The sequence below is a fragment of the Hibiscus syriacus genome, unplaced genomic scaffold, assembly GCF_006381635.1.
Source record: "Hibiscus syriacus cultivar Baekdansim isolate YM2019G1 unplaced genomic scaffold, ASM638163v2 tig00014064_pilon, whole genome shotgun sequence".
Classification (NCBI taxonomy): Eukaryota; Viridiplantae; Streptophyta; class Magnoliopsida; order Malvales; family Malvaceae; genus Hibiscus; species Hibiscus syriacus.
In genome coordinates, this window is record NW_024062313.1 from 750,472 (window position 1) to 775,000 (window position 24,529).

Sequence of the window (24,529 nt, forward strand, 5' to 3'; positions counted from 1 at the left end):
GGCCGGTTCGACCGGTTGAACCGGGAACTGGTTGCTTGTCCGGTCTGGTCAACCTCCAAAACTAGTTTTGCAATGAACCGCTAAAAAACCGGTTGGGAACCGGTAAAACCAGTGTGAACCGGCGGTTCTGTTTTTTTAAAATTAAACCAAACGATGTCGTTTGTTATGATTTTTTCAGCCCCAAATTTATTTTAGTTATATAATTATCATAAAAAAAACAATGAAGGTTAATCTTTGCTTGTTTATTTTAATTATATAATTATATTTATTTAATATGTTTTACACTTTTACTTTTAATTGTTAAGTATTGTTTGGGAATTTAAATTTAACTTTGTATTTATTTATCATATTGATAGGTGATGAAGATCTTGATGATGTGGACTTTCAAGTTCAAAGTAATGCTATGGAGTTTCAAGTTCAAAGTGGTGATGGCGGTGGTAGTTCAACTAATGAAGAAGTTTTTCCCAATATTTTGGAATTTGAGGGAATCAATTTCAATGAATATTATGATGATTGATACTTGTATCAATTATGTACTTTTTTTATTTAGTTGTTGATGAATTTCATTAGGTATTGACCTTAACTATTATGTTGTAGTTGATTTGAATCATTTTGTTTCACTTGATATTATGGTATTTAACTTATATATGTTATGACTTGTGATATTTTTATATCTTTTAATATTGTGAACTTAAAAGAGTGTTATATATATATATATATATTATAATATTGCTTTGAATATTATGTAAAATTTTAAAAAATTATTATTTTATATAAATCGGTTCAACCATGGTTTATCCCGGTTGAACTAGTGAACCGGTGAAGCAATACCTTCACCGGTTTAAGGTCCGGTTTTAAAAACATTGATTATGACTCATGTAAAACACTTCCCTAAACCCTAAATTATCAATTGCATTGAGGACCGCCTTCACTTGCCTTTCTCTTCTTTTGTTAACCTTATTTATCTATATACTTTGATTAACATGAGTATGAATTTGAAGAATTCAGTGAATGCTGTAAGCACTACCATAAAAATACAATTACACATGTAAATCAGAAGTATTCTTTATGCACCTCCAAGTCATTGATTAAAACAGAAACTTCCATGCAGCATCTCATGCTCTTCGGATCAATTTAATTTAATCATTTTTTTGATGATTTTTCAAAAACCAAAAATGAGATTTCATTAAATTGTGTTGAATTTTAGGTTGAAAATTATATTAAAAATTGTATTTATTTGTTCTTAATCAGGTCTAATCAATATATTTGGTTTTAGAAAAATTTAAAGTAATTTTGAAAATTTTGATGATTTTAGTCGATATTACGATCTATGAAAGATGCTAATTGATTTTTTAGGATCCTATTTATTTTCAAGTTAAGCAACTTGTATCCTTCATTATTTAATATTAGCTTCGTCTCCCGATGGTGATTTGATAAGGATCAATGAGTGTTTTTGGTTGTTGCATTAAATTGCAACTGAAAGAGTTAATTGAGGGCTTAATCACCTACTTTAAGTCCCAAGTGTAAGTAATATTCTTCCAATGATTTTAACTTGAATGATTGATTCATTTGAAGGATGTATTAAGTTCATGTGTATGAAAGGTTCAAATTGTATTAAAAAGGACCATAAATGTTATTTGTATGATTGATGTGTTCGATAAAGGTTTGGTTGATTTTTATTTAGTCTCATTTGTGTTTTATGATATGATTATAACATCTCTTATTCAGTCAGACATCTAATCTAAATAGAAGTGTTACATGAAATCATTCCATTAAAGTATCATGATTAAATTCTCTCACGTATAAAATTACTAAAAGCTAAACTTGCTTTTTTTTCTTGTTACAAATTTATTATCCTAATAGGTTTTATCCCTTTGAGGCAATTGAATCCTAATAGTCTCTCACTTGTCCTAGTGGAATAATGTTTCTCATTCTCATGGCCCAATTAATATATTTCTTAAAACTCATACTCACCAGAGTTTTAGTAAATAAATTTGCAGTTATTTTTACTAATTCAACTATGCATGTAACTATACCATCGTCGCCTAGGACAAATACACAATCTGATTTCAATTTCTTTGAATCCGTATATCCAAGAGGTGTTAGGTCCCCTCATCCCTAAACCTACAGACACTTAAGAATATACTATAATGCTTTTTCGTGTCTAGGTCCATCATTAATATGATACCCACTTACTGTTCTTACTATAAAATATATGTCTAGACTTGTGCAAAACATAGAATACATAAAGCTTCCTACAATCGATGCATCTTTTCTCACATGCTCTTTTTCCTCATGTCTTTACATAATCTTTCAAACAAATATCAAAACTCTAATACTTAAGGTTATGTACCTTATCTGAGTCAATCATTATAAAACATTTCAAAAAAAAATTCATGTATGAGTCTTGAGATAGATCTATCTCCTTATTCTTTTGATTAACAAAAATTCAAATACTTTATGCTAAAATGTAACCACTTCATTTTCATTAATAATGTAACTACTTCATTTCCAATGAATTGAGTATCATCGACATATAAGTCTATAAAGACCTTTCCATTTTTAATATATTTATAAATACAATATTCATTAACGTTTCGTTTAAAATCATAAATTTTGATCACATCATCAAACATTTTATTTCATAATTGAGATGTTGTTTTAAGTTAATATGCAAATTTCTACAGTTTACAAATTCCGTGCACTTGACTTTTAATTATGTATCCATTGAACTGTATTGTGTAAATGTTTTCTTAGAAAAATCGTAATTTAAACCAACTACGAGACTTATAATCAATAATTTTTTTATATGTTACTGTTAGGTACAAGTCTATCCTTAAAAAATTATGTTTCCTTTTTTCTCTTATAGATCAACTTCCCTATAACAACATTAACTGAACCTAGGACATAATTATGATTTGTGAGTTAAAAAATGGGGTGATGAAGTAACCAAAACCATGGGTCAATTTTGAAGGTAAAATAAGAGCATGATAGCGAATAAATTCTCTTGGCATCCCGAAATCACGTGACTCCACCCTAAAAATTATCAACAAGAGATATTTAATGCAAGTTGACAAGTTGTGATTATTTTTTATAAAAAGAAAAAACAAAAGGAAAAAGGTCAAATTTAATCCACAAATAAAATGCAGCCAAATCATAAAGGAACTACAATCCAACTGGTTAACGAGGCAACCCACCTCCAAACAGCGCCGCGTGGATCTTCTTTGCTGGCATTATCATTTCCTCTTCACAAATAAAAAGTCGTCTTCTCCTTCCTTCACTCTTGCAGAACCACTCTAGTAAGCCGATCAAATAAAAACGCTGTGTTTTTTTCATTTTCTTACTCTTCAACTCAGTAACTTGCTTATCAAAACCGCGTCCCCTATTAAGGCTCTGTTCGCTGATGTGGCCGTGAGTTCTTTTTTCCTTTCGAAGCGGTAGAATCGGAATCTGAAAACATAAAATGATGAATCGGGCAGACTTAACAGTCGGACCGGCTATGGATATGCCGATCATTCACGACAGTGATCGTTACGATTTCGTTAGAGATATAGGGTCGGGTAATTTTGGAGTAGCCCGGCTTGTGAGAGATAAGGTTACCAAGGAGCTCGTTGCTGTCAAGTATATCGAGAGAGGCGATAAGGTTAGTTTATGTATATTCAGACACACAATCATATCCGTTCTTTGTACTTTTTTTAGTCTATTGATGGAAACATATTACTAGTATTTATAAAATATAATGTTTCCCTGTTTTTGTATTGTTTTTTTATGCACTGTTTTTGTATTATTGTTTTATTCTGTGCGAATTTATATTTATTTATTTTTAATTTCGGAAATGTTTTATTAGCTATCCTGCTTTTTGAAATCTCAACTTATTAACTATCCTTTTAATTCCCAATATTCTGATTAAAATTTGAGCTTCTTTGTTTCTGTACAGATAGATGAACATGTTCGAAGAGAAATTATTAATCATAGGTCATTGAGGCATCCCAATATTGTTAGATTTAAAGAGGTGTGGTTAACACTTCATATCTTTACAATTTCACTTTGTCTCTTTGTATGAAAATTAAGGCAATGTTTTGATTGACCAACTACGGACATTGTTACTTTAGGTTATCTTAACACCTACACATCTTGCCATTGCAATGGAATTTGCATCCGGAGGAGAGCTTTTCGAGCGAATTTGTGCTGCTGGTCGGTTCAATGAGGATGAGGTTCATTTTCCTTCTTTTTTATACTCACTTTAAGTACCCTTTTACTTATTTGCTGGCTTTGATGTATTACTATTTTCATTATCTTGGTGCAGGCTCGTTTCTTCTTCCAACAACTTATATCTGGTGTTAGTTATTGCCATGCAATGGTTGTTACTATGTGTCCATTTATTTGTCAACTTGTCTTATGTGTAACCTGATACAGTTATTTTGCTCATAAATATGATTTCTTTCTCTTGATGAAGCAAGTTTGCCACCGTGATTTGAAGCTGGAAAATACTTTGTTGGATGGAAGTCCTGCTCCTCGGCTTAAGATATGTGATTTTGGGTACTCCAAGGTATAAATTGCTGGAACCCGTGTTGGTATTTACTGTCATTCGATGTGTTAAGGGTTCTACTTTCTATATCAACTTTATAAATTATATTCTTTGGTATGGATGTACTTATTTGTTGCTTAAGAAATCTTGTTGTAATTTGCTCTTGCCTTAGAATAGTTATCATTAGTTTTGGTATATTTGGGTGAAATTGCATGCGACTTTTGTAGCTTTTTGGTTAAAAAATTTTATTTTGTTGTTTTCCAATGATCTTAATGGTATCTAAGCTCATTATCGTGTTTACCGTTTGATTGTTTCAGTCTACAGTTCTCCATTCGCAACCGAAATCAACTGTTGGAACTCCTGCATACATTGCTCCTGAGGTACTCTTAAAGCCAGAGTCTCAATATGATGGCAAGGTATATTTACAAGAAAGTTCAAATTAGTTTAGAATGTCGGTTTCCTATTCACATGATGCAATTCCTGGTTAAGACTTAAGAGGTTGATGTTCTATGGGCTGGTTCCTGCTGTCTTTGTGTTTCAGTGAAATGAATCAAATTTATGGTTCATCTAGTTTATTTATAACTTCAGTTTACTCTTCATAGCTTTTGAGATACATTTGCATAATATGCTAGCTTGAAATTGTCCTCTGCTTCCTTGGCAGTTCATTAACTAGGAAGTAAAAATCCTTAGTTTGCTTATGCGTAAACCAAAGATATGATCAGCTGCAATTGGAGAGTAAAGCGTTGTAGTTTATTTTGTGATGACTAGGAACAGGCCCTACGGCTGCACTTTTCTTAATTATTTAATATGGGCCATGTAAATACAAGGCTAATATTTGCAACTTTCATGAACAAAGATAACTTATTGAGAATCAAATTCAATCAAAAGAATAATGCAGAGAGTTTGTATCACCTGATACCATCTGTTTCTTTGTCCAAGTGAGTGGCATTTTTGTGCATGTTGATGTTAAAATATGAGATGGAATAAGATGAGTTGATTAACTTTGTCTGGTGATATCAGACTGCCGATGTATGGTCATGCGGGGTTACGTTGTTTGTAATGCTGGTTGGGGCATATCCTTTTGAGGACCCTGATGAGCCAAAAGACATTCGGAGGACAATACAAGTATATAACTCTATCTTGTTATTACATTAGTCTCACTCCAAATAAATCTATGGGCTAATCATTGGGTCATGCAGAGAATTATCAATGTCCAGTATTCCATTCCTGATTTTGTCCAAATATCTCCCGAGTGCCGACATTTGATTTCAAGGATTTTTGTTGCAGACCCTACGGCTGTGAGTAATTTCTACTTATGCAATTCAAAATTATTCCTTGATTTTTCAAAGTTAACCTTTTATTCTGGGACACGAACATCCTTGAAAGGAAAGAGACACTTATGATAGCAGAAGGAGTGGCCTTTTTGCTTTTTGGGGCAACTTTTTGCAAAAACCATTATTCAAAAATGTATTTTTTTAAAACCTTCCGATAATGGATTATTTTATTTAACAGAGAATTACAATTCCAGAAATTAAAAATCATGAGTGGTTCTTGAGAAATCTCCCTGCTGACTTGATGGATGAAAACACAATGGGTAATCACTTTGAGGAGCCTGATCAACCTATGCAGAATATTGATACTATCATGCAGATAATTGCTGAGGCAACCATTCCAGCTGCAGGAGCCCAGGGCTTAAACCGTTTAATGGTAGACAGCCTTGATGACGAATTCATGGATGATTTTGATTCTGAATCTGAGCTTGATGTTTATAGCAGTGGAGAGATCGTCTATGCAATGTAATACGAAGAAGACAACTTTGCAACGTGAAGTTGTTTTGAGCATGTCAAAGTGTGAAGAAATAGCTGCAAAGAGTGGTGAGATGATAGCAGTATCAGAGAGAAAGTGTAGTCAAGTTGCGCGATACCGGTCTCATAGCAAGAAGCTTTATACAAATCTGTGGAACAATTTATATGTAATACAACTTAACAAGGGAGAATCGCATGGAAAAAAAAAGATTGTATATTGGATGGTCATCTCCCAAGCTTCTACATCCTGTTTCCGTTGAACTCTTGTTCATTTCTATTTTTAGCATTAGTCGTGTCTATTTAATTGGTTCTGTTTCTTTCAGTTAAAAAATACATTCGTGCATTTTGTGTATATATTTGGCTTGGTACAGATCTATTCAGAGATGGATTCAGCACGGGATAGCTGGAAAATTTAAGAACTTTGCCTGCAAATCTTAGTATTTCTTTCTACTCTTAAATTAGTAAGAGATGATTCAAAAGGCTCGTATTGATAGGCGTAGGCTGTATCCTCATCGCATTAAACATACTTCAAATGTTGCAGCTTTGTGATTGTTGGAGGTAGATTACAACTGAAGCACTCTCTCATACAGAGCTCCTTTAGATTGTGCAGTTCACCAATCTGGGCTGGCATGTTTATGATGCTTCGACAGTTGGAAATATCGATAATACTAAGCTTGGATAAGTTGCACATGGTATCAGGCAATGTCTTGAGTTTAGTACTGGATGCCAGCCTTAGCACATCTGAATTTACCCGCTTTCCGATGCCCTCAGGCAGTGTACGGAGCTGGTAGCAATTGGTGATGCTAAGCTTCATTAGTTGAACAAGATCACTAATTGTTTTCATGAGTAGATAAAGCATATTTACATGTTCTATTATTAATATTTAAGAATGGGTTGCAATGAATATATTTTCACGTCTGTTTGTATGATATTAAATTGAAAAAGAAATTAGTCGCAGGAATTTAGGTCGATATTTGTTTTGAGTGATTTTGGTGATTAATGTGTAGCTTCGGATTCAAGTCGGACTGTCACGATCGGGTTTGAGGAGTCACAAACGGTGTGAGAGTTCACTCATATTATCATGATGTCTGTTCTAAGATTGAAGTCTTTGATTAGACTTTTAAACATAGAAGTGAGTGCATTACTATGTGTTATTAGGACTTCGAGATTTGTCCTTCATTACGCTTGAAATGCTATAAATGTACTTTGGATGCTATTTATGAGTCTTGGGCTATGTTCTTTATGATTTATGTTTCTATTTCTATGATTAACCATATTCTAAAAATGATCCATTTCATATCCTATGGTCTATTATGCTATATATGTCTTACTGAAGGACTTGCAATGAATTTAAGAAATTGTTGAATTGAATCCGTTGAACGCGACAAACCTCTAAAAATACGATGATTCCGCTCCTCCCATGTAAAATAGACGAAACCTCTAAAGATACATGATCAATTATGTATCGATTGTTGTAAAACATGATTATCAGATGAAATAATTGCATGGACTACAGAATCCACGGTAAAATATCCTAGAAGTGTACATAATCCACTGTTAAATATCCGGGAATATGTTTTCATGCAAAGGTAAACAATCCATATAGATCTTGAACTTAACCTGAAACCACAATTCGTGCATGAGAAACAGAATAAAGAACCGGAAAATTGTCTAACTAGAATGCTTTAGTGCCTTGCACTTCCAGTCAACGAGAATGAGATGTAAGCATCAGTAACATGGATTTCATTTTTGCTTTTATGGTCTCCAAGATACAACTAGAGAAACCTTAAAGATCATTTCATAAAGGCAAAAGGGACTACAAAAGCTTCAGATTCATATCGAGATTTCTAATGACATTAATGAGAAAGCTACTATAAAAAAATAGCAGGCTATGAACACTACAACGAGAAAAAATGGAAGAACAACTTGACCAAGGTCAATGCTATTACCTATCAATGGCTTGTTGCCAAAATATATTCCTGAAAGTCATTGAACTTGGCTCATTGCGAAATTGTTTTCCTATAAGTCATTGAACTAAGTCCTACAAGCCAGAGGAATCATTATGTCATAGTTTGCAATGTCAGTGCTAATACCAAACAATGGCTCATCAGTCATCACCATATTGTATTCCTTTAAGTCATTGAACTGAATCCTAAAAGCCTATTTCTCATGTGTCATGGGTGTTAGGCCATATTGCCTGTTTTCCTTATTTTGTGTTACCTTTCTCATGAAAATTAGTGTAGTTGAAAATCCTAAACCTTAAACCAATTTAAGAACAAGAAAAACCTGAATTTACAGTATCCTTCAGAAAATTATGTCTGTGAATTCAAATCATATGACGGATTTATCATTGCTAGTTGCTGTTCAAGTTTTGCAATCCGAATCTGCAGACAAAACATAACAAATAAATTCTTGAAATAAATTGCAAATAAGTGTAACACATTCAGAAATGGAGTGACATAGTTCAGTGTCCATTCCATGTACAACCAACCAGTGGGATCATGTCCAGGTACACACAATCCCCTTCTTATCTGCAGAGGCTAATGGTTTTCCAAGTACAACACATGTCGAACTGCTGTCACTTGAATGTTTTCAGGAAGTATACAGTTACAAAACGAACCTGAAAGTCAAATACCTCGTTCATCAGATGAAATAATTGCATGGACTACAGAATCCACAGTTAAATATCCTAGAAGTGTACAGAATCCACTGTTAAATATCCTAGAAGTGTTGGGGAGCTATTTCATTCAATCCTTCAAAAATAAATTATAGACATGATATCCCCTGCACAAGATAATCTAACAATGAGAAATACTTTTAAAACATACAATATGAATATGAAATCAACTGCCATTAGAAGCTATCTCCTAAGGTACTCAAATACAACACAGAATGTTTGATCACATGCACGTAAACGAGCAAGCAGTTTTCCCACCTAGTCGAGCCAGCCTATTTACCCATCCGGGAATATGTTTTCCATTTAGCTGCATGCACACATCATCGGTGAAATGGTTGCAATTCTTAGCAATAAAATGATATGTGTCCCCGTGGTATTTATCCGAAAGTTGTTCCATAAATAACCAAAATTCTGAAAGAGACATGTCGGTGCTGCCCAACAATACAGATCGTCTGAAGATGAAACCAGGACAACTTCTTGGTTCAACTTCAAACACCCCACTTATAGGGTACTGGTGTGCTCCAAAGCCATACCCCATCCCATGCACTGATTGGCAGCAAACAGGGCAAACTAAATCAATCCAACAAATTTTGAAGAAAAAAAAAACAGGAGAATGTCAAAGGTTAACATTTTCTTTTAATACATAACAAATCATTTTGTGAAGGGGACTATGGGGTATGGACAAACTTTACAAAACATAGATGATAGCAAAATTAGATTAACTAATGCCATCAAGGTAAAGATTTAAGATACTCCAAATGGAAATCAAATTGCATAACACATTTGCGGACTTTAATGAGTCATCTATAGAGACTAAGAGTCTTAAAATAAAAACTCACATTATATCCTACCATGCCTGCATGTCCAAAGCTATTTATCAAATAACTTAACAATCAACTTACAAGACAAAATCATCCACTCTAAGAAGCAAAATGAAGTTCACACAAGGCAAACATAAACCCATATTAACATAAAGAAGAAAAGGATGATACCTTCAATCCCAGAGTGGAATATATCAAGGCCGAACCAGTAAAGGAAGTTATTTATAGATGTGAGAACATATACATTGAGATACAACAAAGCGCGATTGTTTTCTCCATTGATTTGCTCCTTTGTCACACTTGAATCCGATGGAAACAATCGCATTTTCCCCTTAAAAAATTAACTTAATATTCTTCAAACTTATATCCCAAGCTCCTCATACTCTGCACAAAATTAAAAAAAAAAAACATATATGGGTTTTATACCCACATGATGCCAAAATTCAGGTATTATTATACTACTTAGCATAATGTCGTAAAAGTAGAAACCGAAGCAGAAAAAACCCCAAAGAGTAGGAATCACGGAAAATCAGAAAAAGAATGGAAAAGAATGGAAAATCGAAGAAAGGAAGAGAGAGAGATGTTGAAGTGATTCAGTTCAGGCAACTCTCTTGATCTTTGAAGAAAGAGATGAAGAGAAGATGCTGAATCAAATGAGGCTCTCTGTAAGTGAAATCAATCCTGGTGGTGGTGGAGATACAGGCTATACAGATTCGGAAAAAAAGGACAAGGGAAAAAGAACCCATGAAATTGAAGAAGAAGAAAAACACAGATAAGAGAAATTAGCTAAGTTGCAAGAACCCCAAAGATTTTTTTTCATGATCATGAACAATTAAGCAAGAAACGGAACACGGTGAAATGGACAGTGAATCAACAGAATTGAGTTCTTTGCAGGATAAGGATTCAGCAGTGGAAACATCTATATCCATTTCATTAAGAAAGAGACGGCGCTCTTCAGCCTCTTTCCAACGAAGAAAAACGGACAACCAGAGTGTTTCCCTGTTCATGTAGAATTCCAATAGGATGACTGATAATAGACAAAAATGCTCTGACTAAAAAGTAGGAAACAGAATAATTATAAAAGGAAAAGGAAAGCAGAGGAGTGTCTTTGAAAAGCATGAGTTTTATCAGTAGTTGAGCATAATCCTACATCGTTATGGAAATAAGAAATGGAATGATTTATAAACTAAATAGCCAACGCGGCCATCGGTTCATGTGTTGTTGCAGCTGCAAATTTGGATGGGCTTGCGGCTGCCCTCAAATCTTCTACACGCGTATAAAGATATTATGGGTGGTGGGCGTGCTTTTTGGTTACGGGCTTGTTTTTTTGGGGTTTTGGGCTCGGGTTTAGGGTTAAACCCTAACCTTTGGTTGCTTATGAATCGTTGGATCTCGATTAGATCCAACGGTGGAAGATGGGCGGTAGGGAGAGGGTTCAGTAGAAACCTTAATGGGTTTTGGGCCTGCAAGTTGGGCTTAAACCAGGTCGGATACGGGTCTAAACAGCTTGGTTCAGGGTGGCTTCGAGTCTTGGGTAATCTCTGGTAGTGGGTTGGGAGCTAGATGGGTTTTGGGATTTGTAATTTGGGTTGAATTTTGGGTTTACAAAAAATATGTAAGTTAAATGTAAATAATAATAATAGTAATTAAAAAAAGAATCGGACAAAAAATATGTCTATTGTTGCTTTTTGGTAAATATCTTCCAATAAGTGTACCAGTTTTTGACCCTTCACAATATTTATATTCGGTGCTTTTTCTCGACCTTTTCGTTTAGTATGATGTGACTTTGATTGAATGCTCTATGATAATTTGTTTTGGTTCTGTGAATTATTTTCCCGTTTTTGATTACTTTCCCTTATTGCTTAGGAGTCAGATGCACCACAAATTCAGACAATTGTTCCCACTTCTTATGATGAAATGTATCAACGTCCTTTTCCATCATTGGGAGGATATGCACCTCCTGCCTCGTATCAGCCTCCTGCCAATATCTTTTGTTCCAAATCCTGCTCTTTCTCCTCATGTTTCCCAGGGTATGCTTTATTGAGTTCGTTTTTGTTCATAGCATTCTATTTGATTAGACTCTACGCTATGGCTAAGTAGTAATGATGTTTTCTTTTGCTTTTACTTTTATTCTGTCACGTGCTCTCAACGCCTGCAGAAAATTTGGCTCCATGGATATATTTTTTCAAGTTTCTCTCCATGAGTCAAACCATCCAATTGTATGCTTTCTTAGGGGGAAAAGGGATGTTTGTTTAGAGATTTCCAGAGTGAAAGGTTGCATTTAACTTGGACTTATCTGAAATCCACTAGAGGAGGAGAACCTGCTATATAATATGGGTCTGAAGTTTTGTAGTTCTCACTCCCCCGACTATTTGCCCTATTTTGTGGACATCATTTTCATCCGATGTCTTGTAAAACAGAAGAAAGTGAACTAATTTAGAAATAATGGGATTTGTTCAAACTAAAACTCCATACTATTGAGTAGAGGCATCCATCAAAATTCAAGATTGATATTGTATTGGGATGGAATACCAGGAATCTACATCATTATTCATCTATGACAAATAAAGAAGAAAATGAAGAATATTTTTATATATTGAAGCATAAAATGTTCTCTTAGATTCATGAATTATAAAAGCATTGAAGAATTTTTGTTTGAGGATTTGATTTTATACTAATTTGTAAAAAAATAAAAATAAAAAAGAGAACCCAAAAAAGCTCACACATATGAAAATTAAGTAATTAAAATGCTAGTTTATTTATAATTGAGTAATAGAAATATAAGCTTATTCCAAGAACTTTGTTAAATAAAATTTGTAATTAAATTTTCTTGGAATAATGCATCATAAATTATAGAAAGGCCTACTGAAATAGATGTATAAAACCAATAAAAAAAAGTATGAACTATCTTCCTGCTATTGTGCTTGTCTCGGAGATTTCATCTTCATACAATCGGCAGCGATAAGAAGATAATGGCTGGCCAGTGAGCGGCTAAATACCATTAATTCAGATAGAGCTGTAAGTATCAATCCCACTTCATTCACAAAAGGTTTCTACTCCGAATATCTCCTTACTAGGATTAGAGGTTTTGTTCTTCTTGGATCCAGATGAGGTAGGACAAGATTGCTGGACAATCAAAACCGAAGCTGGGGATTCCAAATCCATTGAAACTAATGTCTCCCCGAGCGGTCCCAATTCTGGGAATTCACTCCAGTTTGCTAGCCCTTCTGTCAATGGGAATGTTCTACCATGTCCTCTTCCCACTACATATAAATCGAAATCATTGTAAGCATCACTTATGGCCGACACAATCTGGTCTCCACTGTTAACTTGTTTCTCAATATAGGTTATAGATTGATCATGCATTGTTCTGAACCTAAACTCATTTATATAATCATCATCAAGCTGCTTCTGCCTCTCTCTCTCAAACCTATCTGTGAAAATATATGGCGCATTGTCGTTCTCAACCAACTCAGAAACTTGTTTTCCTGGAACGAATCGGACTAAGGTAAACATTAGTCTTGGATTGCCTGCCATTTTCCAAGCATAAGCTAATGCCTCGCGTTCATCAGGTCCCTCCACGAACAACATGGTAACCCGACACTCCCGCATGCCTTTTTTTGATTCTGAGAAACAAGTTAGGCCACGATCCACAAGTAAACCAATGGAACAGGGTGAAGTTTCCAGCAAGTTTTGGTTCACAGTCTCATGCTGAAGGTTTTCATCTGTCCATCCGCCACTGGTATCGGGTCGCTTGTGAAACGGGATCAGAATGATATTGGCAAACTTGTCTAGTGCAAAATTGTTAACATCCTTGTGCATGGAGACATAAGGAGACACAACTGTTAGTGGCTTAACAGTGGCACCATGGTTGTCATTCTCAAAGGATTTAAAGGTACTCACTATTTGCTCCGCCTCAGCTTTTTCTTTGCTGCAATTGTTCCCAGTATCAATAGTCTTATTCTTATCATGGAAAATCAGCATCGCAGAAGTGCGTCCTGCCAGCTCAACTAAATGAACAGCAAAGACTGTAATCGGGGATTTTCTTGTGGCATTTGAAATTTGCAAGAGACTAAGCAAGCCGGACAAATTTCCGGTGGAGTGAACGCATGCAAGGACACGAAGTGGTGTATCTGGCTTACTTTTCACTAAGTGCCTATCATTGTACGACTTCAAATGCCTCGTGGACATGTGAGTGTAACTCACAACTGGGCCAATAATGACGGTCATAAGCATTATGGCAACCACAATCCAAGTAAATGTTTGTTAGTCAAAACCCTGAATATGTGTATTTTTCTTAAGTAAATGTTTGTTAGTCAAAACCCTGAATATGTGTATTTTTCTTAAGTAAGATTAGAATAGATAAAAGATAAATAGCCATTGATGAAAAGCAACTGTATATACCTTCATGTTTAGCCCTTCATTAAGAATAATGATGGCAAGAACTCCTTTAGTGTTCATGAGGACTCCAAGGGCCAAACCATCCCGCATTGGGCACTTAAAGTAGAGGCAGACAAGAAGAGTAGCTACAATCTTGGCAGATATAGCCATGAGTATAACTAGGATCACTAGTCCAACAAAATAGTCAGCAAAAATAAACTCGATATTGGTTCTGGTGCCGGTAAGCAAGAACATAGGGCGCAACAAAATCCCCACAACGAACTCTTCAACTTTTTCCTTGATATTACTCCCTAGCTCTCCTCCAGATATCATCAGTCCAAACATAAAAGCTCCAAAAAAGGAATGTGCGCCACATAATTCTGTGATAAATCCTGAAAGGAACACCAGGGATAGATTGAAATGCATGTGCTTTTCTGATGCTGATGTATTTTCCGGCAACAGAGATGTGTCTAATTATCTTACGAATGAAGGGACGCAATGAAAACCAAAAGATTGTCATGCACAGCAGCACTAGGATTGCAACGTACAATTCTTTTTCCCCATTGATTAAACATAGAGCTACAACCAGCAGACACGAGCATGATAGATCATTGACAACGGCTGCAGTCAAGGCCATTTTACCAAGATCCGTGTACATGAGCTTCAGGTCTGAAAGGATTCGAGCTAGGTAGGGAAGGCTCGTAAGGCTAAGGGCAATGGACCAGAAGTAAGCACCCATCTCAGGTTGCGCGATCAGTTGACTTTTGTTGCAGCACTATAGAATGTAATCCGACTTCTACTGTGAGGGGAAAAATAATACCAGCAATGGCAACGCTTAAGGCCGTTCTTCCCATTTTTCGAAGTGGGGTTAAGTCCATCTCCAGACCCACCAGGAACATATAGAAAGTTACTCCAAGGTTGGCCATTGTCTCCAGAAACAAACTCCCTTCAAAAGGAGTGAGATTCTCTACTACCCAGCCCGTTATTCCCAGTGCACCTGGGCCCAGCAAAACGGCGGCCTACATAATGAACCAAATTAAGTTCTCTTTAATTTAAACAATAAACAAATATCTTGTAATAACATAAACATACAAGAAGTTCAGAAAGAAGACGAGGTTGACGAAGAGGCCTGAGAAAAATCATAAAAACACGAGAGGTCGCTACGAGGACACTTAATTGCAACAAAAAGATAGGAAGCATTGTCATCAAGGGGTCTACGGATTGCCAGTAACTGTTGGATATAGGTTTGTTTGCGATATAATATATGGTGAATTCATTGCTCATGCCAAAGCTTATGTTGTACTTTCCTTTGGTATAGAATTTTCGGCTATGACTCATTTTGCTTCTTCCCTGGACCAACAATCAATCAAAACAAAAGTGTGCAACCAAAAGATTAAATTAATAGTCACATGCATTGCCGCTGCCCATATATTTAGTGAGTAGTTTAGTTAAAAATGTATTACTCTAAAAAAATAAAAAGTTGTTAAGTTATGTTGATAAGAATTCTATAAATAGAGTAAGTAATCAGATTTTAATTTAACCAGCATATAATTTGTTTTGCACAACACTAAAAACAACAATAAAAAAAGACATTGTTTTGGTTCAAAAAGATTTGTGATAAAGCCTAAATAGGACAATTCAATCATGTATATTAGTAAAAAGATTGTGGAAGTATATTTTTCTTTAAAAGTGGCCGAGTCAATGTTACTGTTTATTGGGTCCAACACTTTTATTTAAGCAATTATATAGAGGTAGGATCATTGATCGATTCATATAAACAAATTATCTTATTATCTTATTTATAATTTTATTTTTCTAGTAGTTCGTTCAGTACCAACAGACTTAAGCAATGTCTTAACTCAGTTTTAACACTAATTTTTCAACCAATATATTTTGATCCTGGTTGATATTAATTCTCAACTTTAACCTTAAATAATAACCCATTGTAATAAATAAATAAAAACTCATCATTTAAATTAATTTTTAAATTAATTTTCTTTACTTTCTATGTTTAAAAACTGACATTTTAAATTTCATAATATATTTAAACGCATAATTTTGTGCCAACGAAACTAACCTTTTATGCATGTCGTTTGCTCAATGACCCATGTTGTCCTTTTTGCACGGGAGCGATTGAGTCACTTGTTCATGTTGTGTGATTGTCGTCTGGATCAAGCTCTTTGGCCGATTTTGTTTTTTCAGTGGCCTCTCGAGGGTTTTCAGTGGGATTTCAATTAATGGATGGGTTGGTTATTTTCTAACTATTCGACTAGTAGTCATACAGAGATTTTTGTTGTTCTTTGGGAATTAGGGTTTTATAGGAACAAATTATTACATGAAGGAAAGTATACAACAGTGCCTTTGTTAAGTCTCAATGTTCAGATTTCTTGTCTGCCACAGTTCGTTTTCAAGGCCTGTTTCCTTCCTCTCGTATAAGATGGTTCCCCCCTCCTCAACTCCATGTGAAGGTGAACTTTGATGCTCATTTTGTAGATGCAGATCAAGTTTCTTGGTCAGGTATACTCGTTCAAAATGAATTTATGAGAGTAATTTATTATTAATTAAAAGAAAATGTTTGAATAAGTCTGTTATGTTGAATTACTAAAGGTTTTTTTCTGTGCAAATTTTCTTTAATTTATGATTATTATTGTGCAATAACATTTGATTTTCGCGCGTTAACTTTGTTATTCAATAATTGATGCAAACACTTTTCGATTGCATATTTTGGCGGCCCGATTATTTAGTCCAATAGGATAACTTTATTTTTATTTTGGGATTTAAGGCAAAAGTTAAAATGCAGTTGAAACTCGTCACGTTGGTGTGACGAGTGATGAGTTCTGTGGGATAGTATTTGAACCCTACCAAGCTTAGTTCAACCCTACCATAAACATAAATAGGGCACAGATATAGACTATTGAAAGAATGGATTAAGCAAAACCTTTAGCAGTTGAAGCGTCAAATAGTTGTTTCCGCATACTAATAATTCGGTCTGCCATCGCTTTCAATTCAATCTTCCGTTCATTATACATATCACTGCAAAATAAAAAAATAAAACAAGTTGAAAAGGAAAATATGCAGTCCACAAATGAATCCGCCTCATATGAGTATAATTACCTCACTCAAAGTTCAACAAGAAAATCATATATGAAAGTTACATCCAAATAGATGAATAAATGTTTTCCTTCCCTAGTTAATATCGCCTTTGCCAGCTGTAAATGCAAGTATGTAGTTTAGATATTGGGACCCGAGTAGCTTTCCTTCTGATAGTTCTTTCAAGTCTTCATTGTATTATTTTCATTTATGATTGCGTTGAATGTATTTATCTAGTCTTATGCTTCCAATAAAGCTGCTTGATTTTTTCTTAAAAAAATAGACATAAGTTTTTAATGCAATTAGGTTTTTAAGTTATTTTATATATTTATTTTGAGCAGGCCATAGACCTTGCAGCTGTTACAACTTTCTTGTTGGATGCTCTTCCTCCTATAAACTCATCAAGCAGAGAAAGTATGCCTTAACTCTTAATATCCATACTTATTTCTCTTTCCTCCTTTACTTTGCAGATATAAGCTTTTTAGTAGCATTCTCAACATGTAAGTTATAAATTTTGTTACAGGATAATCACATTATCACTAATGATACACAAAAAAGATTGTAGCATAAAATCATACAGCCTAATGAGAACAGAAGTCAGCTTCCTACCATTTCAAATGAGCGACAGGCTGAGATAAAGCAGCACCTGCTGTTTCTAAAATATTACCGAGGAGGCAGTCATAACCATGAAACTGATTCGATATATTAATGGGAAGTAAATTAAGATGGTTTTGCACGAACAACGCCATCTGATTTGTGTAGTACATGGTCAAGCTCCAAGGAGCAAAAAACTAAGTAGTAAAACATCATAAAATTATAATCTTTAACAAACAAAAAATGAAAACAAAAACTATGTTGCAGCAAAAAAAATTCTATGAAAATAACATTTGGTAGCTCGCAGCACAAAGCAAAAAAGAAGAAGCTATTGCCAATAAATACAGCTAGTTTGATGATAAAGAAGTAGAAACAATCAAGTGGAGTACAAAGAATATTCTTTGAAGTTTCTAGCACAACATACTACCAATACCATGATTCAGTTAAGCAAAAAAAAAAAAAAAACTTCTAAAGTACCAAAAAAGTAAGACATAGAAGAAACTTACCACTTTTAAGTATGGAAAAAGTTGCCATATAAAAGAGATTGTAAGAATCTGGGACGATAAACTCCACTGTGAATCCACATTCAAGCAATATCCTTCTGCATCATCCCAATTGTCATGACGACCAGTCCTTATAACTGGAAAAACCATCACTTTTAACCTACAAATTAAAAATACACCATTTATAGATGATGGAAGCCTTTAGCAACCGATTCTGAATCAAAGGTGTGATCAAATTTTCACTCATTTCACAAATGTATCAACTTACCCCTCCATGTGCATGACCGATGGCCATAATAGCGGCTGTTTCCATAACCCATGATAGAGGGTTCCACATAAATCTCAAGAATTTGAGTATATTTTCCTGAAAATGCAGAACAAAACTCAGTTTGATTACATAATTAGAACAAGATTTACAACAACAAAAGAAGAAGAAAATTTAAGTTACTTTTTTCTCTTCAAGTTTATTGTAACCGAAAAGGTCAAGACTCCTCTGCACTTCATCAGAGGTTAAACCTTTTTTTTTGCATTTCAGCTTTTCAAAAACCTCTTCAACGGGTATGTTTTCCTGAATGAATAACATCAAAGGACAAGTTCATAATCTAATATATATATATATATATATATATATATATATATATATATATATATATATATATATATATATGAACTAGTACAAGAAATTCAAACGATTTCCAAGTTACATTTCTTCTAACATTTGTCATGTATCAAAGAATAATGCTTAACTGTCTTACACTATAGATTTACGTTCGCATATACGAAGATTTTAGCATCAGAGGATCTTATCAAAACCAGTAAGGGGAAAATAGAAAAGAATATGAACCAGATGAACAGTCTCATTATTAATGGCTTCAAGAGGAACAATTGTTTTTTCCGTGTCCATTGCAGTTTCTATTTTCTCAGCTCCCAACTCTCAAAATCAAATATAGATTATCTGCAAACAAAACAACATTCCATATGATCATTTCACTTCTAAAACAAAAACCCGATTTTTGAAAAGGGAGAAAAAGAAACCTAGCAGGATGATATGAAACAACGCAAAGAAGGAAGCAAGAGGATTGAAAGCGAGGGAGCTATGTTTGACAAAACAAGAAATGCGATGGGTATATATAAAACTTAACTCCGATGAAAGAAGATGCTTTGTAATCGAGTGGAGCAAAAAACATGGCTTCTGTAACTCCGTCACCAGTATTTGCATTGATGAAAAGCGAAAAAGAAGGAAAGATCTGAGCATTGTAGAAGTGTTAAAAGATATTAGTTTACACAACAACTCGAAATCATTGAACTGATAAGGAATCTCATTGATAAGGAATCACTCCAGAGCAAAAATAATGCAAGAAAAACAGCAAGAAACGAACAGAAATCAGAATTACCTGCTATCAAACGAAACCAAACCAATAATGGGATCCAATTGCCTCCTAACGATCTCATCAAACGACTTAAACAAGCCATTCTCCAACAATGATTAAACGAAAAACATCGAAAACAAAATTATTAAAAGGGAAACACCTCCCTTAGAACTTGAGGGTAAATGGGCATTGATCAAAAACGAAAAGAAAAGAAATATTTGATTCAAAATGGAAGGAAAAGCCAGATTTTATCCAGCAACGAATGGGAAAAAATCGAAAGATTTGAGGCTAAGCAAGCAGACACTGAATCCATCACGGGGGAAAGCAGAGAGGGAATGGTTTTAAGTTAGAACCAGCACAATTGCAAAGTTAGAACAAGGATCTAAAAAAATGGGTGATTGAAACTCACCAAAAGAGAAGAACCAGAAACTGTGGTTCATAGATTGAACCATCTTGAAACAACAGACTATATATACTATAAGCATCTAATCGATCTTGGAAATAAAAATTAGTCTTACCTCTGATTCTAAATCCTTCTCCAAAAGTGTCTGCATGCTTAGCCTCAAATCTTTCGATTTTTTCCCGCTCGTTGCTGGATAAAAAAGTACTAGCAAAACTGTTCAATATTACACAACAATTGGGCTTTATAGCTCAACAAAAAAAGTAATAGCAAAACTGTGCCACGTATTCTAAGCAAGCATGTCAGGAACTCTGGACACTGCAGCAAAAGATTAATATATTTTTCTTTTCCGGGGTAGATATCTAAACCATCATGCTAAAACGCTAAGCATCAAAGAGCCATTAAAAAAAATTAAAGGGGCTAAGAGTGAAAACAACCTCAATGCTAGATTTGGAAAACTATGAGAGGACCAACAAACTCCCATAAAGCCCCATGATTTTTGCATATCTTTGAGCTATAAAGCATTCCCCTCCATCTGCAACAAACATGCCAACATGTTGTGCATATGCATCTAAGCTACCACTTGCAAATCCTTGGATGGCAATTTTAAATCTTGTAAAATAGCAATTCTATAGCCTATGAAAACTATAATATTAACATCTATGGAATACATTAAGCAGTACGAAAAAGAAAAGTAAACAGCTTAATATTTCCTGATAGTCAAGTGCCAATATACCGCATTGATTTTAAATTTCTCATGAAAAGATGTACAACTTGAATTATCACTTGCAAAGATCTAAGATAAAATGGTCAAATTTGATTCAACATTAAGTTTGCTAACTTAATAGGTAGAAATGAAAAGATACAAACCTAAGTGACAATTTCTTTTGAACAGTGACTTGTAGGAAAATTACCTAGAACATTTCCCCTTTTTTTGAGCAATGCACGCAGGAAATTCAAAAAGCCCAGATTCACAACCAAAAATGGTACATACCAGAATAGCATCAACACAGAAACAACATTGGGATAGAAGTTATAAAGAACTAAGTAACCAACGAGCTGATAATTCCAGTGACCATGCACCATCAGTAATCATTTCAGAAACCGGAACTGGCCCATAGCAAAATCTGATGCCATCAAAGCCTTTCGTCCTTCCTTACCAAATATTCCAACACCAACATCCGCCATCTGGATCATCGAAACATCATTAGCCCCTATCAAAATGTACATCAGAGAAAGATCAGTGCTAGCTTGAAACATGTAAACTATAGAAACTAATGAAGCCACTAAATAAAAATCTAAACACAACAAATAATCAAAAAGACTCACCGTCAGCAATAGCTAGTGTCATGTCATCAATGTGGCTTTTGATAAGATCCACAATCTGAGCTTTTTGCAATGGCGCAACACGACAACAGAGTACTACCTTACAGGAAGTTGCAATGTCGGAAAGCTGTTGAAAGGTGGGTAAAGTAAATTGAAATATTCATGAATGAAAAAACAATGACAATAAATACAAATATAAAAGCAAGTCCAAAAATTGGTTCATACATTGAACCATCTTGAAACAATAGACTACATATACTATAAGCATCTAATCGATCTTGGAAATAAAAATTAGTCTTACCTCTGATTATAAATCCTTCTAAAAAAATATAGACGAAGCTGTTTTTATTGATTATAAGTGCCAAGGGTGCACAAACCTTTTTCCAGAACGTAGCTGTAGCACATTGGAAGATTTTGCTTCATCCGGTATCTCAAGATAACAATTTTCTGGATAATAAATTGAAATGGAATATTTCATAAATATTCAGATTCGTTATTCATGAATAGGAGACTGGTGCAAAAGCATAGAAAAGAAGCCGGTCAATCTAATCTAAGGCATAGCCATACCTTTCTAACAACCTAAACAAGCATTTTATAACAGGTACGAATTGACTTGCCACTGCTTTTAAATCGACACCTGATGACAACTTTGCCTGAGAAGCTCTGATTTTAAGGCAATAGTTTCAGGTAATATAAAGTTCCAAAAAATGGTGTTCAATGATAACTTGGAAAGAAACAAACATCCAACCATCTCAAAGAAAACAAAAATATTCTAATTCGCGGATACTTTAATAAAACCCAAATCCTAAAATTCAATAAACATGGCGAATTCTACAACATAACCAAATACCCAAAACACAAAAACAAAAACCCAATCAAAAGTCGAGGAGAAAATTGGAAGCAATTGAACGAAACCCAGTGGACATCCTTGTCAGTATCAACGAGAACACCATCACAGTAAAAAAGAAGAGCAGAAGGAAGAGTATCCGAAGAAGAAGAAGCCGAAGAGCAATTGATCCTGAAAGAAGTACAAACTTGCTATGTTCTTCTTGGTGTTGATGTTGAAGTGAGAAGTGAAGAAGAAGATAGTGTATTCTTTGCAATGAATAAATGACAGTTGCTGAAGACAGAAGCTTTGGGTTTAACACTCGAAGAAGGGAATGGCGGTAGTGAAAGAGAGATGGCAGTGGAAGCCATTTTCAAGCTGTGAGTTTAGACAGATTCCGTTGGTTATAAACGGCTCTGAAAGCAAAGAAGAACGGGGCAGAAACAAAACATCCCACATCACTTGGGAAACTGCTTACTGAATGGTATTTAAACTAAAGCGCAAATAATACATAACTAAGCCGTCAGGTCTATCCTCGGGCTTTGGTATTGGGCTTTGGATTCCAGGCTCACCTTGCGCAGGTCGAAGAGACTGGGGTGATGGGTGAGGGTTTTGGTTATAGGCTTATTTTTTAGGTTTAGGGTTTCATGTTTCAAATTCTATGTTTCATATTTTGGGTTTCGAGTTTCAATTTTCGAGTTTCAATTTTCGAGTTTCTGGTTTTAGATTTCAAAATTCAAGTTTATGATTTCGAGTTTCGGATTTCAAATTTTGGGTTCAAGTTTAGGGTTTTGTATTTTAAATTTTATATTTTGGGTTTTGGGTTTCAATTTTTGGGTTTTCGGTTTCCAATTTTAAATTTTATATTTCGAGTTTTGGGTTTCGGGTTTCAAATTTTAGGTTTCGATTTTCGGGTTTCTTGTTTCAAATTTTGGGTTTCAGGTTTATTGGTTCAAATTTTAGGTTTCGGGTTTCGATTTTTAGGTTTTGGGTTTTGTTTTTCGGGTCAAGTTTAGGGTTTTGAGTTTTTAGTTTTAGGTTTTGGGTTTCAAGTTTCAGGTTTCAAATTTCGGGTTTTCGATTTTCGGTTTTCGGTTTCACGTTTTTTGTTTTCGGTTTCGGGTTTCGGGTTTTGAATTTTGGGTTTCAATTTTTAGGGTGTAGGGTTTAGGTTTTAAAATTTGGGTATCGAGTATCGAGTTTTAAGTTTCAAGCTTCGGGGGTTTCAGGTTTCAAATTTTGGGTTTCAGATTTTAAATTTCCAATTTTGGGGTTTGAATTTCGGGTTTCAAGTTTTACGTTTCGGTTTTGTGTTTCAAATTTCAGGTTTTGGGTTTCAAATTTTGGGTTTTGGGTTCGGGTTTTAAAATTTGGGTATCGAGTTTCGGGTTTCAGGCTTCGGGGGTTTTTTGTTTCAAATTTTGGGTTTTGGGTTTTAAACTTTAGGTTTTGGGTTTTGAGTTTCAAATTTTAGGTTTTGGGTTTCAAATTTTAGGTTTCGGGTGTCGGGTTTTGAGTTACGTGTTTCAAATTTCAAATTTTGGGTTTCAAATTTCGGGTTTTAGGTTTTAAATTTCATGTTTCGGGTTTTGAATTTCAAATTTCGAGTTTCTGGTTTCGAGTTTCAAATTTTGGGTTTCAAATTTCTGGTTTCTAGTTTCTTGTTTCGGGTTTAAAATTTCGGGTTTCAGGTTTTAGGTTTGGACTTTCAAATTTTGGGTTTCACGTTTTAGGTTTCAAATTTCAGTTTTCTGGTTTCGAAATTTAAATTTTGGATTTTGGGTTTTGAGTTTTGGTTTCGAGTTTTGGGTTTCAGGTTTTGGACTTCAAATTTTGGGTTTTAGGTTTAGGGTTTAGGGTTTTAGGTTTCAAATTTTAGTTTTTGGGTTTAAAATTTTGGGTTATGGGTTTCAAGTTTTAGATTTCAGATTTCAGATTTCAGATTTCAAATTTTGAATTTTGGGTTTCAAATTTCAGGTTTCAGGTTTTGAATTTCAGGTTTGGGATTTCGTGTTTCAAATTTTAGGTTTTGAGTTTTGGGTTTCAGGTTTTGGTTTTCAAATTTCGGGTTTCAGGTTTCAAGTTTCAAATTTTAGGTTTCAGGTTTCGGGTTTCAAATTTTAGGTTTTAGGTTTTTGGTTTCGAGTTTCAAGTTTCGAGTTTCGGGTTTTGAGTTTCGGGTTTCAAATTTCGGGTTTCGAATTTCAAA

At 34.6% G+C, this 24,529-nt stretch overlaps 3 protein-coding genes and 1 pseudogene across 6 annotated transcripts; 1 reads left to right on the forward strand and 3 right to left on the reverse strand.

Moving 5' to 3' along the window:
• Positions 1 to 3,218: 3,218 nt before the first annotated feature.
• LOC120206880 (serine/threonine-protein kinase SRK2I-like) lies at positions 3,219 to 6,330 on the forward strand. The gene is made up of 9 exons (XM_039206452.1): positions 3,219 to 3,643; positions 3,938 to 4,012; positions 4,113 to 4,214; positions 4,307 to 4,360; positions 4,457 to 4,549; positions 4,846 to 4,944; positions 5,549 to 5,653; positions 5,728 to 5,826; positions 6,041 to 6,330. The coding sequence occupies exons 1-9, from the start codon at positions 3,464 to 3,466 to the stop codon at positions 6,326 to 6,328; spliced, it is 1,095 nt and encodes a 364-aa protein (XP_039062383.1). The 5' UTR covers positions 3,219 to 3,463; the 3' UTR covers positions 6,329 to 6,330.
• Positions 6,331 to 8,024: 1,694 nt separating this feature from the next.
• On the reverse strand, positions 8,025 to 10,959 carry LOC120206881 (deSI-like protein At4g17486). The gene is made up of 3 exons (XM_039206453.1): positions 10,003 to 10,959; positions 9,269 to 9,556; positions 8,025 to 8,953 (listed from the first exon to the last, which is right to left on the reverse strand). The coding sequence occupies exons 1-3, from the start codon at positions 10,154 to 10,156 to the stop codon at positions 8,874 to 8,876; spliced, it is 522 nt and encodes a 173-aa protein (XP_039062384.1). The 5' UTR covers positions 10,157 to 10,959; the 3' UTR covers positions 8,025 to 8,873.
• A 1,908-nt stretch (positions 10,960 to 12,867) lies between these two features.
• On the reverse strand, positions 12,868 to 15,549 carry LOC120206806 (annotated as a pseudogene).
• Positions 15,550 to 16,992: 1,443 nt separating this feature from the next.
• LOC120206814 (ATPase 7, plasma membrane-type-like) lies at positions 16,993 to 21,665 on the reverse strand. Of its 4 annotated transcripts, none has more exons than XR_005524145.1 (8): positions 21,498 to 21,665; positions 20,606 to 21,382; positions 19,541 to 20,360; positions 19,243 to 19,353; positions 18,847 to 18,966; positions 18,667 to 18,762; positions 18,402 to 18,558; positions 16,993 to 17,244 (listed from the first exon to the last, which is right to left on the reverse strand). XR_005524145.1 is itself a non-coding variant. In XM_039206393.1 (6 exons), the coding sequence occupies exons 3-6, from the start codon at positions 19,300 to 19,302 to the stop codon at positions 18,514 to 18,516; spliced, it is 321 nt and encodes a 106-aa protein (XP_039062324.1). In that variant the 5' UTR covers positions 19,303 to 19,353; positions 19,541 to 21,382; positions 21,498 to 21,665; the 3' UTR covers positions 18,298 to 18,513. The 4 variants fall into 4 exon arrangements, 1 of the variants encoding a protein (XP_039062324.1); XR_005524146.1 differs by having other exon boundaries at positions 19,541 to 19,645; positions 19,793 to 21,382; XR_005524144.1 differs by having other exon boundaries at positions 19,541 to 21,382.
• Between the last annotated feature and the right edge of the window lie 2,864 nt (positions 21,666 to 24,529).